Below are 17,948 nucleotides of genomic sequence, written 5' to 3'. Positions count from 1 at the left end.
TAAAAAGAGTTCTACATGTCTTCTAGGACCGTTCATGCCTTACAGCCTTATGCTGTGTATTGGAAACATTGCTCAACGCTGATTTTCAGTCTGCTCCAGAATCAAACTGAGCAAACAACCGCGCCGCCCGTTGCGTTATTATTATTACTGAGACTATAATATATTTTTTAATGAAAAATTGTAATTGAATTAAAAAATTTAAATAAAATTTAAAAAAGAACAAACAAAAACGAACACAATCAGTACATATTTATCAGCGTTATAGGTTTTTATTGTACTTTTTCACGCACATCTATAGTCGCAATGCGGGCAAGAATACGGTGTCTCACAAGTGTGTATTTTCATGTGACAAATCAATGAACCTTTGCAGGCAAATTCACTTAAACAAAAGTCTATCCAGGCGTCTAGGCAGGCGTATTAATCGCCAAGTCCATCCGAAAAGTAAAAATGGTTTTAACCACAGATACCGAATAGCAAAAACCACTAATCGGAAAAAAACACATTATACTCACATCAGCAAAACGTGAGCTCGTTTTTCGGAATATTTAAATTTGTATTAATATTTTAAAATGATATATCGATTTGACAATCTAGTTTAACTACTTTAATCTATGGTATAGACTTTATATGAAGCAGTCTTGGTTTGTTTTTTTTTTTTTATTTACTAGTCTGTGGTTTGTTTTTGTCTGTACTCTATTGTTGAATCTTTGTTGCATCGCATTCCATTATTTATTTACTGGTACACTATGAAAAAGAATGCGATACGGTAATTTTGGAAAAGCAGCAATCAGTATTTACTTATAAGATTAATAACTGAATTCATAAATTTTATTTGCGTTAGCTCCTGCCGTTTGCTTTACTTTATACATGTTATTTAGGTAAGTGCAAATCTATAGGGTTGGTAGTCCTTGTTTTCTCAATTTTTGAGAGCTTATCTTCATTATTCTCATGTTATAATGCTGCATATCCCCGAATTACGTACTATAACGACACGATGAGGCTTCGCCGGTGGAAATTCCGGCTAGACTTAACTCATTCAATTCCCATGTGCGATATTCGCCGGGAGACTGTTCCAGACACTTAAAAGAGCATCAATTAAGTTACATCTAGTTTACAAACGACACCCAATTGTGCATCATCATCCTTAACAAGGGCTTACTCAACACGCCGAATATCCCACCACTTATCTAAACATATGTCTCAAATGTTGTTCACACACGCACACACATTCAGAATGCCCCATACAGGCCAACATAATTTATTCTAGTTATTGTTTAATTTTTATTTTGTTTTCATATTTTTTAGCTTTGTAATAATATCTAGATTTCATAAAACATAGTTTTAAGTTAAATAAGTACCCTTTGTAACAACTGGTAGGACCTACCCTGTGTAACACAGGTTTTCCTTCTGCTTCCCATCATTATTAGACAGAATTTCACCATTATTATCTGCATCCATTATTTTTAGCCTGAATAAAATGATTATTATTATCAGTAGCCCAGCTTTATGGTATTGGGGGTGTAAACCCCCGTCAAGCCATCAGTCTTAGGTATTATCACTAACTTGTTCATTATCAGTGATTTATTTATTGTTATCTACACAGTGATAGTGCTAGGAAAGCGTTGATAGCCCAGTGGGTAGGACTTCAACTTCACTTTCGGGAGACCGAGTTCGAATCCCTGCACGCACCTCTAACTTTTCTAAGTTATGTGCGTTTTAATCAATTATAATATCACACGCTTCAACGGTGAAGGAAAACTTACATACCTACCTGAAAGTCAAAGTCAAAAATATCTTTATTCAAGTAGGCCCCCATAGGTGGCACTTTTGATGCGTACATAAGAATTACACGGTAGTGAGATGATGGCGATAACAACATTCGTAAACTTAAAACTAAAGCTACGAGGGTTCCAAACGCGTCCTGGTCTAAGAAGAAGCCCACAACAAACTTAGCCGGGTGTTTTTTTTTTGTTATCACCATCTCACAATGTCATTAAAAATTATTAGAAGAGCAACCTGGTTAGAGCAATAATTTACACCCAAGCTTTTTTATCAATTACGTAGTCCTTTATACTATAATACGACTTTTCTATAAGCTTATGTTTAAAAGAGTGAGAGTTCTCCATAATGTTCTCAAAGGTGTTTGAAGTCCACCAATCCACACTGGGCCAGCCCTTCTCATTGCGGGAGGAGACCCGTGACCTATAGTGGGTAATGTAATACAATTGATGAATTTCTTAATGACAAGGTTGCTTGGAAGCATCCGGCTCCGCTTTCAGCTCTCACAAGATGAATGTTAAAATGTAAAATGTAAATTGTTGATGTTGGAAAAGAGCAACTGCTGAGTTTCTTGCCGCCTTCTTCTCGGTAGAATCTGCCTTCCGAACCGGTGGTAGAGTCAATACAAATAGACAGACTTGACGTTTCAAAAGTGCTTATATTAGGCCTACTTGAAATAAATGAATTTTGAATTTGAGTTTGAATGGGTAGGTTTGCTGATAATACTCCTAATGTAGTTCCAATTTTGATGATGATGTTGATGGTACTTCTAATGTAGTTCTAAGTTTGTGGACCAAGTTTAATTCAATTCAATTCATTTATTCATAGCTTCCATGTACATGCCTTACAACTATAGTACATACACAAGTTTAACATGTGTTTTCTTTTGCCTTCCAGAAGAACTCCGCAGCTGTTGGTTGTATCTCTGGATTTTCACGCACCACAGTCTCATCAGTGTCCAGAGGCTTTGTGTAGCTAACCCTATTCCTAGTGGAGGATTTAATAATCAATTAACTGCATAAGGAGGGCAATTTTTAACTGGTGAGATACTCTGAGAAGAAAACTCACTTGATGTCTCCTACCCACAGAGTGAGGGGGCTAAACATAACAGTGCTGCATAAACAAGAACTAATTACTGGTGAAATACATAAAGCAGAACATTAAACTTGTTGCCCCCTATCTACCTAGTGGGGGGCGAAAAATAACTACCGCATAAGTATGAAATAGAGCCACATCTATTAAGGAGAAAAGCCACTCTGTGTGTAATATATCCAATACAATTTGTTTAGACATAAGTTGAGAAAAACATTCACTTGGTGCCTATACTACAAATATTGAGGCAGCATTAGCAAGAAAAGATAGTCACTGGTGGTAATATTCAGCGAAACACCTTGATTTCTCACATATCCTATAGGAGGCCCCAGTCTTCAAAACTCAGTACAATATAAGCTAGAAAAAATTGTAACTGGTTTAACAGCACACGCTTGACATTTCCAATCCACCTTAAAATATGAGTACCGCATAAGCTATTACTATCAGTGACATAAGCTGAGCAAAACACACACTTATTTGAAATACCAGGACCGCATAAGCAAAAATAATTAGTTTCACGTGAGTTTACACGTTGATTGCCCCCATCCTAGAAGCAAGGTCTTGTAATCCTAGTTAATCAAAAACAAGCATAATTACTGGTGGCAAGTACAGCGAACTACTCAAAGATGGAGGAACAATCTAAGGATCCTTTGGAAACTAACAGCCCCATAGAACCGAAAGAGGAAGTGATTGATGACATATACATAACAGATGAATGCAAAGACAACAAAGACCTTATCGTACCCAAGGAGGAGTTATCAGAATTTGACACGTCCGAGGATGAATCCACAAGTACAGTTTTGAGACCTATCAAAACAGAAACAACATTGAGTAGGGAAATAGTCCGATTGCAAAAAGAATTGAAGTCCAATAAAGAAGACACATCTTTGATGGACGATGCAGCGCCTGTGGGACCCATCGAAGAAGTGTATATCAAAGTGAGTTAAATTTTTACCGACAAAGTAAGCTACTTTCTAAGTTATGTGCGTTTTTGTGCCGCTAAGCAATTCAGTGTTCATGTGCGATGTCGCGTAGAAACCTATTAGGGGTAAAATTCAAAATTCAAAATTTCTTTATTCATGTATGCCTATCACAGGCACTTATGAGGCGTTCATACATATACGTTTACATAATTGTAAGGGGATGGTGATAACTTCGTACGCCAACTTAAATCTAAAGCTAGGGGGGTTCCAAACGCGTCCTGGTCTAAGAGTCCACAACAAACTTAGCTGGGTAATTTTTTTTTTGTTATCACCATCTTCCAGTAAATTTATATTAAGCTATGAAGCTAGAGCAATTCACACCCAAGGATTTTTCTGTAAGCTTACGTTTTATATAAACTTTGAACTTATTGAGAGACACCTCAACGATTTCATTTGGTAATTTGTTATAAAATAAGGTATGTCTACCATACTCCCTAACAGGTTAGCCCGCTACCATTTAGACTGCATCATCACTTACCAGGTCAGATAGCAGTCAAGGGCTAACTTGTAGTGGAATAAAAAAAAAATGTGTGTTATGAATTCAAATTTCGGGAAAACCTATGGATAGGCAAGAGTTATATTCTGCTGCCTATGCGGTAAAGAACATACGCCATATGACCGACGTAGAAACTGCTAGACTGGTATATTTTAGTTACTTTCACAGCATTACGTCATATGGAATTTTACTTTGGGGTAATGCTGCTGATATTAGCACTATTTTCGTGCTGCGGAAGAGGGCTGTTCGTTCGATCTACAAAATGGGCCCGAGAGAGTCATTGAGAGATAAATTTAAAGATTTTAAAATAATGACAGTGTATAGTCAGTTCATATTTGAAAATTTAATGTACGTTCATAAAAACATTTCTAAATTTAAGAAAAAATGTGACTGCAATAATTTAAACATTAGAAGTAAGAATAAACATACAGTGCAATATACTAGGTTACATAAAATTCATAATTCGTTTAAAGGAAATTGCATACAATTCTACAATAAACTACCAATTGACATCTTGGAGATGTCTCTTAAAAAGTTCAATGTTTGTATTAAACGTAAGCTTATAGAAAAGTCCTTTTATAGTATAAAGTAATACGTAATCGATAAAAAATGACATTGTGAGATGGTGATAACAAAAAAACACCCGGCTAAGTTTGTTATGGGCTTTTTCTTAGACCAGGACGCGTTTGGAACCCTCGTAGCTTTAGTTTTAAGTTTACGAATGTGGTTATCGCCATCATCTCACTACCGTGTAATTCTCATGTAATGTACGCATCAAAAGTGCCACCTATGGGCCAACTTGAATAAAGATATTTTTGACTTTGACTTTGACTCTGACTTTTACTCATAAAAAGCCTACCCGTAAGTATTTATAACTCGTACTGTAACCTGTGCAAACCCTCTATGCATGCCACTGTATATTGCATAGTATATAATAGTATATTATATATATCTATATCGCCACACTAAAAATCCGGTTTACCATCGCCTATAGATGATGAAGCCACACGGTTAGTCGGTTAATATTGTACTTCTATTCCAGGCGGAGCCGGTCGATGAGGCTAGTGTCCCCCCAGAGCCAAGCTCATTGTCATACGGTAAGTGCTTGCTTATAAACAGTAGAATACAAGATTCGCGCGCTCGCATTCGTGGAGTCGCTCCCGCATATCAAACGTTGCATCGTCAAACTATAATGGACCTAATGTCACTCGTGTTAGTGTCGCAAATCCTGTACATTTGATTTTTTTTAAACAAACGCAGGCAAATTTGAGCTTTAATTCAAAGCGAATAAGATTCATTTCATTTTCATCATTCATTTTACTCTGTAGTTCAAGTATTACGCAATCGATTGGTACTCTGAGAGTATGCGTTCCTGATTGCCGAACCACAACATAGAAAAATGAATGTTAAAATGCAAAATGTAAATTGTTGATGTTGGAAAAGAGCAACTGCTGAGTTTCTTGCCGGCTTCTTCTCGGTAGAATCTGCCTTCCGAACCGGTGGTAGAGTCACTACACACGGACAGACTTGACGTTTCTAAAGTGCTTATATTGGGCCTACTTGAAATAAATGAATTTTGAATTTTAATTTGAATTTATTTTATTTAAACAATAAATCATTAAATTTTTAATTTAAGTCTCATAATATATTAAATCATTTATTTCTCTCCGTATTCATTCTCTTCTATTCTCTTCTCGAGCGGGTGAAGATCATTATCTACACCCATGTACACCCAACAATAGAATATCATCATAGTAAATAAAAGCTGTATTTGACAGTTGAAAAATAGGAGTGCTCCGATAGTCACCAAACTTTACAGGATTACTCGCCAGGTCAATCCTGAGATTCCCTGAAAGTTTCATTGAAATCGGTCCAGCCGATTCGGAGCCTATACGGAACATACCCACACACTTTCTCTTTTATATAGATATAGATAGATGTACATAAATACTTATAATATACATATAAACACCCAGACACTGAAAAACATTCGTGTTCATCACATAAATATTTTCCAGTTGTGGGAATCGAACCCACGGCCTTGGACTCAGAAAGCAGGGCCGCTGCCCACTACGCCAATCGGCTGTCAAAATTATAATTTGTATGATTCCCTTGGATTGATCTGCACATTTGCTTGTAACTCTAAAAACCGGCGAACTAGAGTTTTAATGTTTTTGGTAATGATATAAAATAATTATTTAACCCTTCAAAATGAGATAAATTCCATGAAGGTACCTTATAATAACTATGTGAAACCAAATCCCATACTACATCCGGCATTCTCCTTTGTGTAACAAAGGCGGCCTTATCACTTATAATGATTTCTTCCAGGCAACCATTATAAGGAATTGACTCACATATGAATCCTTATCGCGGTGCGCAAAACTCTAAGAATATACATACATATTAAATAAATAAATAAATAAATATACTACACTACAATACACACATCGCCATCTAGCCCCAAAGTAAGCGTAGCTTGTGTTATGGGTACTGAGATAGCTGATGAATATTTTTTTATGAATATAATACACATACATACTTATAATATACAGATAAACACCCAGACACTGTAAAACATTAATGTTCATCACACAAACACTCTCCAGTTGTGGGAATCGAACCCACGGCCTTGGACTCAGAAAGCAGGGTCGCTGCCCACTGCGCCACTCGGCCGTCAATATTAATAATTACAAAAACAGTACACATATAAAATAAACTAATACATATTTTCCTACGTTATAGTAAGTAGTGTGCGGGAGCTTTGGTGATACGCTCGACCGTAACAATAGAACTATCTTCCTCCGGACCCAGATCCGAACTTTCAACTTTGGAAGTTGTATATATAGTCAATTTTTGTGAACACTTCGCATTTTTCGATTTTTGTGGCGCCATCTAGTTCGGTAATGTGGACACCGCTACAGTATTCCCCACCGACAGCCCTGCCCTTTATTTCTGGTACGAATTCCAATATTCGAGGTGCCCGTACAATATAAAGTGCGACTTATAATACGTCTGTAACTGGCCGAATTATTCATTGTAAAGTCAACATCTCCTTAGGATGCTCCGGTTTCGGAGCGAAACGTGCGTAGAGGGTACATTGCCGAGGATCTGTTTGGTGTGACGGATTGAAGTAATTATAAATAACACCATACAAATTCTGCTGCTGTTCGCGGAGTTATTTTTTTTAATTTCAGTCAGTCTAAATCTAGATAGACAGATTCTTTATCGTTACTTTATTAAAGTTTTCCTGTATTTATAATATTGCGTAATCCACTTCATCACTCAAATGCAGGGTGGATTGTTGTGACGGCAGCAAGGGTAGGTAACTTTTAACTTTGTAGCTACAGGAAAACGTTCCGAGGAGCCCTTTTGCGTAATTCTGAGCTGCATTCACAGATTGTGCAGTCTGTCAGAAATCTGTCAATGCAGTTCTAGATTACGGAAAAAATTGAGATTGTTTCAAGAAATTAAGGAAAGGTCTCTGAGAACGTTTTCTTGTAGATTGTAACTGCAACGTTCAAGACGTGTCTAGTGTCAACATTCAATCAACCTTGTTCATTGTTGCGGGTGAACTGAACTTCCGACAATAGTCGTCAATTTGTCGAAAGAAAACCTTTTCAAAATTAAGCTTAATTTGCTATACTCCGCGAAAAGCAGGAGAATCTGTGTGGTGTAATTTATAATTTCTTCAATCCTTATACTCCACACCAAACAGATCTTCGGCAATATACCCTCTACGCACGTTTCGCTCCGAAACCGGAGCATCATCAGGAGATGTTGACTTTACAATGAATAATTGTTAAGTGAAAAATTCGCCAAATGTGTCGCCTTTTATACCTTTCTGACCCCCACCTAATCTATCTAAGCCCCTCCCACCTCATTAGTGCCTCTGAATATGTTCAATAGAGGTGAAGTTGATAAATTTATTTGTTCGTTTAGTAATTCGAACCTCCCATTCCTATGTTTAATAATTTCTAATTGTTCCCTCAAATCAAGTCTCAACCCTTTGTCGCAAGCATGTAATATTTCGTATGAATGATTACTGGTTACGTTATGTCCACTGTCTAAAAGATGTTTTGCAAAATGAGATTTTTCAGGATGGTTATGATTGAAGGCTGCCATATGCTCTTTGTAACGTGTTTCAAATTTACGTCCGGTCTGACCCACATATGTGGCGTGGCATTCAGAACGTGAATCCAATATGAAAGAAAACCTTGTTTATTGTCGGGAGTCACTTTAGGTTTAAAAACATTTATTCTCAAAATAAAGAGTTTCACTTAATGAGAAATGAAAAATTAACATAAAGAAGTGGTAATATATTATCTAGTTTAGTGTGATACAAAAACAAAACAAACACAAAAATACAAAAGGTGGCGCGTTTATAAAAAAATTTAAACAATGCTTTGTTAACTTGTTTTTAAATTATTTAAAAGATTTCTCGCAAAATAACTTTTCTTCACTTTGGCATTCACTTCAGACAATGGTCGGGCAATTTGTTGAAAGAAACCATTTTAACTTTCAGGGCCTTCCCTGCCGGAGCAATGTCCACCGACTCAAAGCGGCCGAGCTCTCCGGAAAACGTATTCATGCAATGTTTGCGGAAAAACTTGTAAATACAGGAGTGTTTTAGATGTACACATGCGTGTTCACAGCGGAGAGAAAAAGTATTGTTGCGTCATATGTCAGGCGAGGTATAAAAACAAAGGTCACCTGACCGCTCATGTCAGGACGCACACTGGGGAAACGCCATTCGCTTGCGACGTGTGCCCCGCCAAGTTTATAAACAGAAGCAAATTAAAATATCATTTTAGGACGCATACTGACGAAAAGCCATATACGTGTGATTATTGCAAGGCTAAATTCAGACGCAATTCCGATTTGAATATTCACGTCCGGCTACACACCGGCGAGACGCCGTATTCTTGTGACATATGTCAGGCTACGTTCACGTCCAGAAACAAACTGAATTATCACTCAGCGACACATAGAGAGGTAGTTTATTCATGCGATGAATGTCAGGCGACATTTAAAACCAAAGTTCATTTAAATAATCACGTCAGGACTCACACTAGAGAGAGTACTTTCTCGTGCGATCAGTGTCAGGCTAAATTTGTGCGGAAGTTTGATTTGACACTACACGTCAGGTCGCACGCCGGGAACGGAGCGTATTCTTGTGAGTTATGTCAGACTAAATTTGCTTCCGCGGTTGAATGGAAGAAACATGTAAGGACGTTTGTGTCGCGTGGTAGTGACGTGGTGCGCTTTTGTAGTTATTTAAGTGTTTGAATTAAAATAATCTTTTACTTCTCACGTTCCCAAAGTCGTAGTTTAGACTATTTTTAGCGAAAAAAACCAAGCCGTTTTGTGCACTTGAGTCGCCATTCTAGCACCTTAAGACCCCAACGTCCATTGGTTCTCCGAGCTATTATTATCATTATTAAAACTCTTTATTTGTATACCACAACATTAACATATTTAAAATATAACAAAAACAGAAACATCGAAAGAAGTAGTAATACAAAAGGCGGCCTTATCGCTTAATAGCGATCTCTGCCAGGCAACCTTAGAATTAGGAAAAAAAGAAGTGGAGAATAGACTGCTGGTGGTACAAATATTAAAATACAAACATGCAAATAACTACATGCTAATACATAAACTAGTGTGCACAAATAGATAAAAAGTAAATAATATAATAAATAAATAAATATAACTTACATAATTAAATACTTTAACATACAATAAATGAGTAAGTATATACATACTATTAAAAGTCGTTAACAATATAATGGGCCTTAACTGCTCTTTTAAAAATCGCCAGTGCCCCGCCCATTGCCACTTCAGCTTCGCGAGTGGCTCAGATATATCGGTAACTCTAGTTCTCCTACGTATCTCCTCATTTCTGATTTGATCTCGTAGAGATACTCTGAGCACAGCTCTCTCCAACGCCCGTTGAGTGATTTAACACCCAAATTCATGTCCATCGAATGAATTGTTCGTTTCTTGCATTCTTACAAGTGAATAATTTGTTATCTAAAAATATTAATAGTGCAAACATTTTAATAAATATGTGAATATCAAATATTAAGTTTTTTATTATTTACTTCTAATCAAATAATTATCAAATTGCCATAGGTGTGCGTAATATAATATTTGAAGGTTTCCCTCGATTTCGAATTTGGGAATTTATAATTTCTGAATTTTCTCTTGTCTGGTCTGGTGGCAGGCTTTGGCCTTGGCTAGTTACCACCCCACCGACAAAGACGTGCCGCTAAGCGATTTAGTGTTCCGGTGCGATGTCGCGTAGAAACCGATTAGGGGTATGACTACCATACTCCGTAACAGGTTAGCCCGCTACCAACTTAGACTGCATCATCACTTAACACCAGGTGAGATTGCAGTCAAGGGCTAACTTGTAGAGGAATACAAAAAAAGGAACAACTATTTTTTTCCAGCCAATAAGATCATAGTGATATTTTTCTTACATATTTAAGCAGAAATGTTGATGACAGTTTGATGGTAAAAATTACAATATTTTTGATGTTAAAGTAAAAAAAGTAGCTATGTGTTTTATAATATTTTAATAGAAAATTATGATTTGTCTTTTGTTTTCTTATCCTTATTAAACTACTCTTTATTAACAAGTTAAGTTTTCTTTGCCCAAATACTATTCTTTCTCAGCAGCGCTAGGTACAGGCAGGAGACAAAAATTATATAGGAGATGTAATTAAAGTATCCATCTGCTAAGTCACGGAAAAATGGAATAGGAGAAGTTTACCCTCGTTTACAAATATATTATTTGGATATTAAGAACAATAAGTAAGTTGGAACTGTTGTAGGTCCCGGGACGGTCATTTGCGACCGGCAATGTTCCCCTACGTGATGGAAGTGGGTGATGTTAGTTCCCAGCACGGCTAGCATGGGCAGGAGAAAATTATCTCCCCGGGAAAGGATAAAAATGTATCTTCTCCACAGCTTTATCAACTCTCAAAGAATTGGCGGCTTAATATACAGGCAGGGGACAAAATCTTATATGCCCTGACAGGGGATATAATTAACGTGTTCTGCTAAATCACGGAAACATGAAATAGGAGAAGTTTACACCCGCTTATTATTTGGATATTTTTTTCGCTTGGTCAAAGATTCGAAAAAAATCATCCCGAACTCATGACAGAGTAATATCAAGACACTTTAAAAACTGGCATTTTAAAGAATAACGACATTAATATTCAACGTTTTGCCCAATTGACAATCAATAATTTAATGGCTTCTCAATGTATCTATGTGATATCTATCAGTATGCGAGAGTTGAAATAGCATCTTATCACCCAGTGTAGTATACTTTTCTTTTGTTAATTTGTTCTTTTGTTAAAATGCGTCAAGTCAGTGCGTGTTAAGTATACTCGTTGTCCTAGATTAGACTAGAGCTGGTGACTTTTCTAAACTGAACTTTCATAATTCTAAGTTAAAAATCCACAGCACCCGCCCATACCACCCAAGCCCCATGTGCACCAAAATTTACAACAAAATACCGGAACATATAAAAGGAAAAGAAATTATAAACTTATTTACAAAATCCTTAAAACATGCTGGAGAAAGCTAATTATAAAATAAACGACTTCCTAAATGAGAATATTTAATATCTCTCAATCTGGTTACCGCGCCCTCACAGGGTTCCATTTCAAATGAAAACATTGGTTTTTATGTTGATTGAATAAAACTCTTTTATAACCTCTCATGTCTTTCATTTCTATAACTTCTTAAAATTTGGCTGAATTTGACTGTTCTGTTAGCGTGCCTCATTATGTTGCTCCTTTAGAACTTTCTGAAGCTCCGTATATATCCGTATATAATTCAAAATTCATTTATTTCAAGTAGGCCTAATATAAGCACTTTTGAAACGTCAAGTCTGTCTGTGTGTAGTGACTCTACCACCGGTTCGGAAGGCAGATTCTACCGAGAAGAAGCCGGCAAGAAACTCAGCAGTTGCTCTTTTCCAATATCAACAATTTACATTTTACATTTTAAAATTCATTTTTCTATCTTGTGAGAGATGAAAGCGGAGCCGGATGCTTCCAAGCAACCTTGTCGTTAAGAAATTCATCAATTGTATAATAACCTCGATGTAATAAGTGTGTTTTAACACATTCTTTAAACTTATGCATTATATATATTCATCTGTGGTATTCGGTAATCTTTTAACGTGAAGTTGTGCTTCGGCGCTCCACAAGCTGTCTGTCGGACTCAGTGTAAGTACTATTCTGAATCGAAGTCCTTTGTAATTGATTCTTAACCATTGATATTGTTTATTTGTAGCTTTAAGTTCATTATGAAAACTAAGCTTAATTTGCTATACTCCGCTAACAGCAGGAAAATCTGTATGGTGTCATTTATAATTTCTTCAATCCGTATACTCGGCAATGTACACTCTACGACCTCTATGTTGACTTTATTAATGAATAGTTGTTCATTGTAAAGTCGACATCTCATGAGGATGCTCCGGTTTCTGAGCGAAACGTGCGTAGAGAGTACATTGCCGAGGATCTGTTTGCTGTGGAGTATACGGATTGAAGAAATTATAAATTACACCACACAGATTCTCCTGCTGTTCGCGGAGTATAGCAAATTAAGCTTAATTTTCATAATATATTATGGATTTTCGCAAAGTAACGCCTGCTTCTATCCAAACTTTAGGTTCAGTTGATGGTCTAGGTTTTAAAGCTATTTGTGGAGCTGGAGTAGCTATTTTTTAGCTGTATTTATTACGCTTTGTCTGTGTTGTTCGATGCTCAAGTTTAAGAATTTTTCATTCAACATTATTTTTGACTGTTACTTGTTTGTTGTGTCTTATGAAAACAAAAGACGCATACTTTTTCTTCATCTGTCATTTTCGATGTATTTTTATTAGTTAGCTTTTTATTATCTTCACCTGTATGTTTGTTTGTAACCGACTTCTTTGGGCGCGATTTTGACCCACTTTGAACGATCAGATTTGATTCAAACTTTGTAGACATATCGAGGATCGATGACAATACACTAATCTGAGATGATTATTTCAATTTTCAATATAAAAAATAAGATTTTTTAGTTTTTTCGAACTATTAATTACAATTACTACAGCGCCATCTAGATCCAAATGTAAAAAACCTATGGCGTTTCCAACAGATGGCGTTCGCGTACCTAACAAATACCACAGAAAACTTTAAGCTACTAGATGGTAGAGGGCGTTAGCTGTTACTTTTTAATGGACTGTTTTAAATAAGTTATCACGGAATTGATAGTAGATTAGATCAAATAACAGTTTAAAATAAACCAAACTAAAAAGTAGAAAATAAATAATAGTTTAAAAAAAACTAAAAAACACGCTTTCTATAGAAAACCGAACTAAAAAATAGAAAATAAATTTTAATAAATTTAAATTAAGAATAGTGTTAAAAATTTCAATAAATATAAATTAATAATAGTGTGAATAAAAAATATATTTTATTTAAAAAAAAACGTGGGGTGCTTTTTAAGATATTATCAAAATAATAATCACTCTACTCATATGTGTCAATAAAATATTTATAACTATTGACACCATGCACCCCACGCTTTTTTTACAATAAAATATATTTTTTATTCACACTATTATTAATTTATATATTTTTTTTTTTTTATTTATTTGATTATCTCTAAAATATAATTTTTATTAATACATAACTATAACCTAAAATAAACTATTTAAAAACTAAATAAAATCTAAAACGTCCTCGAAACCACCGCAACGAGGCACAGTTCCTAAGATGCTGGCAGCATTGGATGGCCAAACTAATTCGTTGGCCAAGGTAACTGCCCGCTCTAGGATCACCGGTAGACTCGATAACCCTTTATATTATATTAATAAATAAATAAAATAATAAATAATAATAATAAACCCTTTATTTATATTTATTGATTTTTTTTAAAATTAGTAAGTAGTAATAGTGATTGAATTTCGGCATCGACGGTAGGAGAGCCGTACCTTAATTGGTGAAAGCGCTCAGGCCACGATATCGATACTGAGTCCAAAACTGATTTGTATTTAATTTTTGTCTGTCTGTCTGTCTGTCAGTCTGTCTGTCCGGGCATGACGTGACTGTGAACGGATTTAAATAAAATTTGGTACAGTGGTAGCTGATATCCCGGGTCAACATATAGGATACTTTTTATCCCGATAAACAATAAGTTTCCTCCGGGAAATGGGATGAAAATTTATTTCCGTTAAATTTGCACCGATTATGATAATTCTTTTTTTATTTGACAGTGTATACTACCCAAGCATGTATTGTCTAATTTTAATGAAGATCTGATGAATATTGTCAGAGATCAAGGACATAATTCTTCACAGATAACAGCAAGTCGCGAGGCATATGGGACAACGATCGAATGCATGCGTACCATTCTACTAATAATAAATGCGAAAGTTTGTGAGAATATATGTATGGATGGATGGATGTATGTATGGATGGATGTTTATTACGCTTCAACGCCACAACGAATGAACCGATGTGGCTAAAATTTGGCAGAGATACCTACAATATAGTCTGGCATAGCTCATAGGCTTCTTTTTAACCCGGAGAAGCAAACAGCTTCTACAGGATAGCATCGCTATTTTTTCCCCATTTGTCTCTCAAAATCCGCGCAACGGAGTTTTAGATTAACGTGGCTTTTTTTTAAGGTGTCTTATTCGCGTACGAAGTCGCGCGGGTCCGCTAGTTAATTTATAAAGTTTTCTATGAAAATTATGCTTAATTTTAAAAGAATTTACCAAACCAAACAGATCTTCAATGTTGCGCACGTTTCGCTCTGACACCATGATAATGACATCATCATATCAACTCATTACCGGGCCACGGGTCCCCTCCCACAGTGAGAAAAGGCCGTATTCCACCACGATGGTTCAGTGCGGATTGGCGGATAACTACATAAATATAATAAAATATGCGCCCAGCCCATGTGCTCAAAGTAAACATTTCACGTTTCAGGGCCCCCCTTGCCGGAGCTATGTCCGCGGGCCCAACGCGGTCGTGCTCGCCAGAATAAAAGTGCTTCAGCCAACAACACGTTATCCCACAGTGCGGAGAAGCGGTGTTCCAGTGACATAAGTCAGGCGAAGTTAAAACATAATAATCAATCACCCGCTCACATAAAGACTCGCGCCAGAGAGAGGTCTTGTGTCCGGCTAAGTTTACGTCCAAGGGTAGTTTAAATTACCACGTTAGGGTGCACACTGGCGAGAAACCTTATTTGTGTACCTTATGCCCGGCTAAGTTCACAGCCCAGGGAAATTTAAATTATCACTTACGGGTGCACACTGGAGAGAAACTATATGAATGTAAACATTGTCGGGGTAAATTCAATAGCGAAAGAACTTTGTCTGTTCACGTTAAGACGCACGCTGGCGACTACCTTTATCTTGTTACATATGTAAGGCTACGTTTTCGAGCAAGGCAAACTTAAACTATCACGTTGTGAGACACTAGAGATGAACCGTATTCTTGTGACAAATGTCACGCTCAATTTAAAACCGAAAGAGACTCGAGTCTTCACAGTGAGACTCGTGAAAAGAAGCCACGCAATGCATGTGAACATTGTGACACTGCGATCAAAAGCAAACGTCATTTGACGGTTCACCTTAGGACGCACACTGAAGAGAATTTTTTGTCTTGTGACATATGTCAGGCATTGATTTAATGCGAGAGTAAAAATTTGGTGACACTCTTCTCAGGTTAATTTTGAAACTAAGACAGCGGGTAGCTACTTTTTTATACTCTGCAGTGATAGTTAAGGTTTCGCACTTTGTAGCACTGCAGATGAAGCCGCAGGGCATAATTAGTTGGTAATATTAAAATAACTTATAAATGACATATTTTGAATAAATATTTTTTAGTAAAATCTTTAACGTTTTATTTCGAACCCGATGTATTGAAATTTGTACGGAAAATAAGCTATTAAAATGCTAAATTTGTATAGAAAATTACTGGTACTTTCCTTGCTACTGTATAAAAAGGAATACGAGGTGTATGAGCTATATAAAGTAACTTTCTACGTTGTACTTTGCACCGACTTAAAAATGTTGTAGAATATATTTATTTCATGATATTTAATTGCATAAAAAGGTGGTTACTTTTTTTGTCTACTTAGCGGGTAGGTTATAAAAGCCGAATGCAAACTGCTCATAAACTATAAAATATGGCTTTTCCCGAAGCCGGGGAATTAATGGTTGAGGAGTTCTCCCGGCACTTCACCATCAGCTCCTTTATTGTGACGAGTCAAATTGCTTTCCTACTTTATACGGTAATCGAAACGCAACCAGTGTAATACTTATTATTGTGAAGTTCCGTTGGCCAACCGTAGTATTAAACTAAATAAATAAATATACTACGACAATACACACATCGCCATCTAGCCCCAAAGTAAGCGTAGCTTGTGTTATGGTTACTAAGATAACTGATGAATATTTTTATGAATTATATACACAAATACTTAGAATATACATACTCGTATAAACACCCAGATACTGAAAAACATTTATGCTCACCACACAAAACATTTTCCAGTTGTGGGAATCGAACGCACGGCCTTGGACTCAGAAAGCAGGGTCGCTGCAAACTGCGCCAATCGGCCATCAAACCTAGTTTACATAGCCATCCATGGAAGAGCCCATGGATGACCTCGCCTATATTTTGTATACACGTTATCGCCAAATTTGCTTCATGATAGAGTTTACTTTTGTTTATGGAGAGTAGAGGTAAGGAGAGTCATCTGTGTATATGAAAAAGTGTCGTCAAAATGTATTAAATTAGGATGGCGCCACATTTGCATCAGGGTAACTTAAAAGAAGCGCCAAATATAAATATTGTTAGAGTAGGCTTGAAAAATAAACAAGGAAGTATGGAGATACAAGGAAGTAAGGTTATATTTACCACAATATTTTGTACAACGTAAGTTGTTGAAATTCTCAATAATTAACTACTTTAGTCGATAATGACATTAATTTTTTTAACTCGGCATACTTCAATTCATCTACGATTGCTACATTCATACCATACCCTGTGCATCCACCAGCGCCATTGTGGAGGATTTTTGAACTGTTATTTAGCGAAACAACTGGACACTTTTTCAACTTTTCTCCCATATAAGATGACTCTCCTTACCTCTACCCTCCATACTTTTGTTCGAACAACTTACGACCACAGAGAAATATATAACTACCCCAGTCATACCAACATTTAAATGTCGATTGCCAGAAGATAAATAAAGAAATGAAAATGACGTTATCGTAATTCAAATTAGAATTACGCGAATCTAAGCCTTATTCGTAGGGTGTTAAGGTTTTTCATAAGGATAAAGGTTTGGGTCGCTATTGTTCTCGCATTCTTTTTTACACGCTTTTTATTAGCTTCACCTGTATGTTTGTATGTTTGTAACCGACTTCTTTGGGCGCGATTTTGACCTACTTTAAACGGTCAGATTTTTTTCAAACTTTGTAGACATATCAAGGACCGATGACAATACACTAATCTGAAAAGATTATTCCAATTTTCACTATAAAAAATAAGATTTTTTACTAATTA

The 17,948-nt window shown here is 36.3% G+C and overlaps 1 protein-coding gene across 2 annotated transcripts; it reads left to right on the top strand.

Moving 5' to 3' along the window:
- Positions 1-690: 690 nt before the first annotated feature.
- Positions 691-15,626, top strand: LOC120635696 (zinc finger protein 73-like). 2 transcript variants are annotated; one of them, XM_039906809.1, is made up of 4 exons: positions 691-878; positions 2,677-3,809; positions 5,393-5,447; positions 15,357-15,626. In XM_039906809.1, the coding sequence occupies exons 2-4, from the start codon at positions 3,498-3,500 to the stop codon at positions 15,578-15,580; spliced, it is 591 nt and encodes a 196-aa protein (XP_039762743.1). In that variant the 5' UTR covers positions 691-878; positions 2,677-3,497; the 3' UTR covers positions 15,581-15,626. The 2 variants fall into 2 exon arrangements, with proteins under 2 accessions (XP_039762743.1, XP_039762742.1); XM_039906808.1 differs by lacking the exon at positions 15,357-15,626 and adding an exon at positions 8,876-9,819.
- Positions 15,627-17,948: the final 2,322 nt, after the last annotated feature.

Source organism: Pararge aegeria, chromosome 27 (genome assembly GCF_905163445.1).
Source record: "Pararge aegeria chromosome 27, ilParAegt1.1, whole genome shotgun sequence".
NCBI classification, from domain to species: Eukaryota; Metazoa; Arthropoda; class Insecta; order Lepidoptera; family Nymphalidae; genus Pararge; species Pararge aegeria.
Note: the sequence above shows the minus strand (reverse complement) of the source record. Positions and strands in the feature narration are given on the sequence as shown.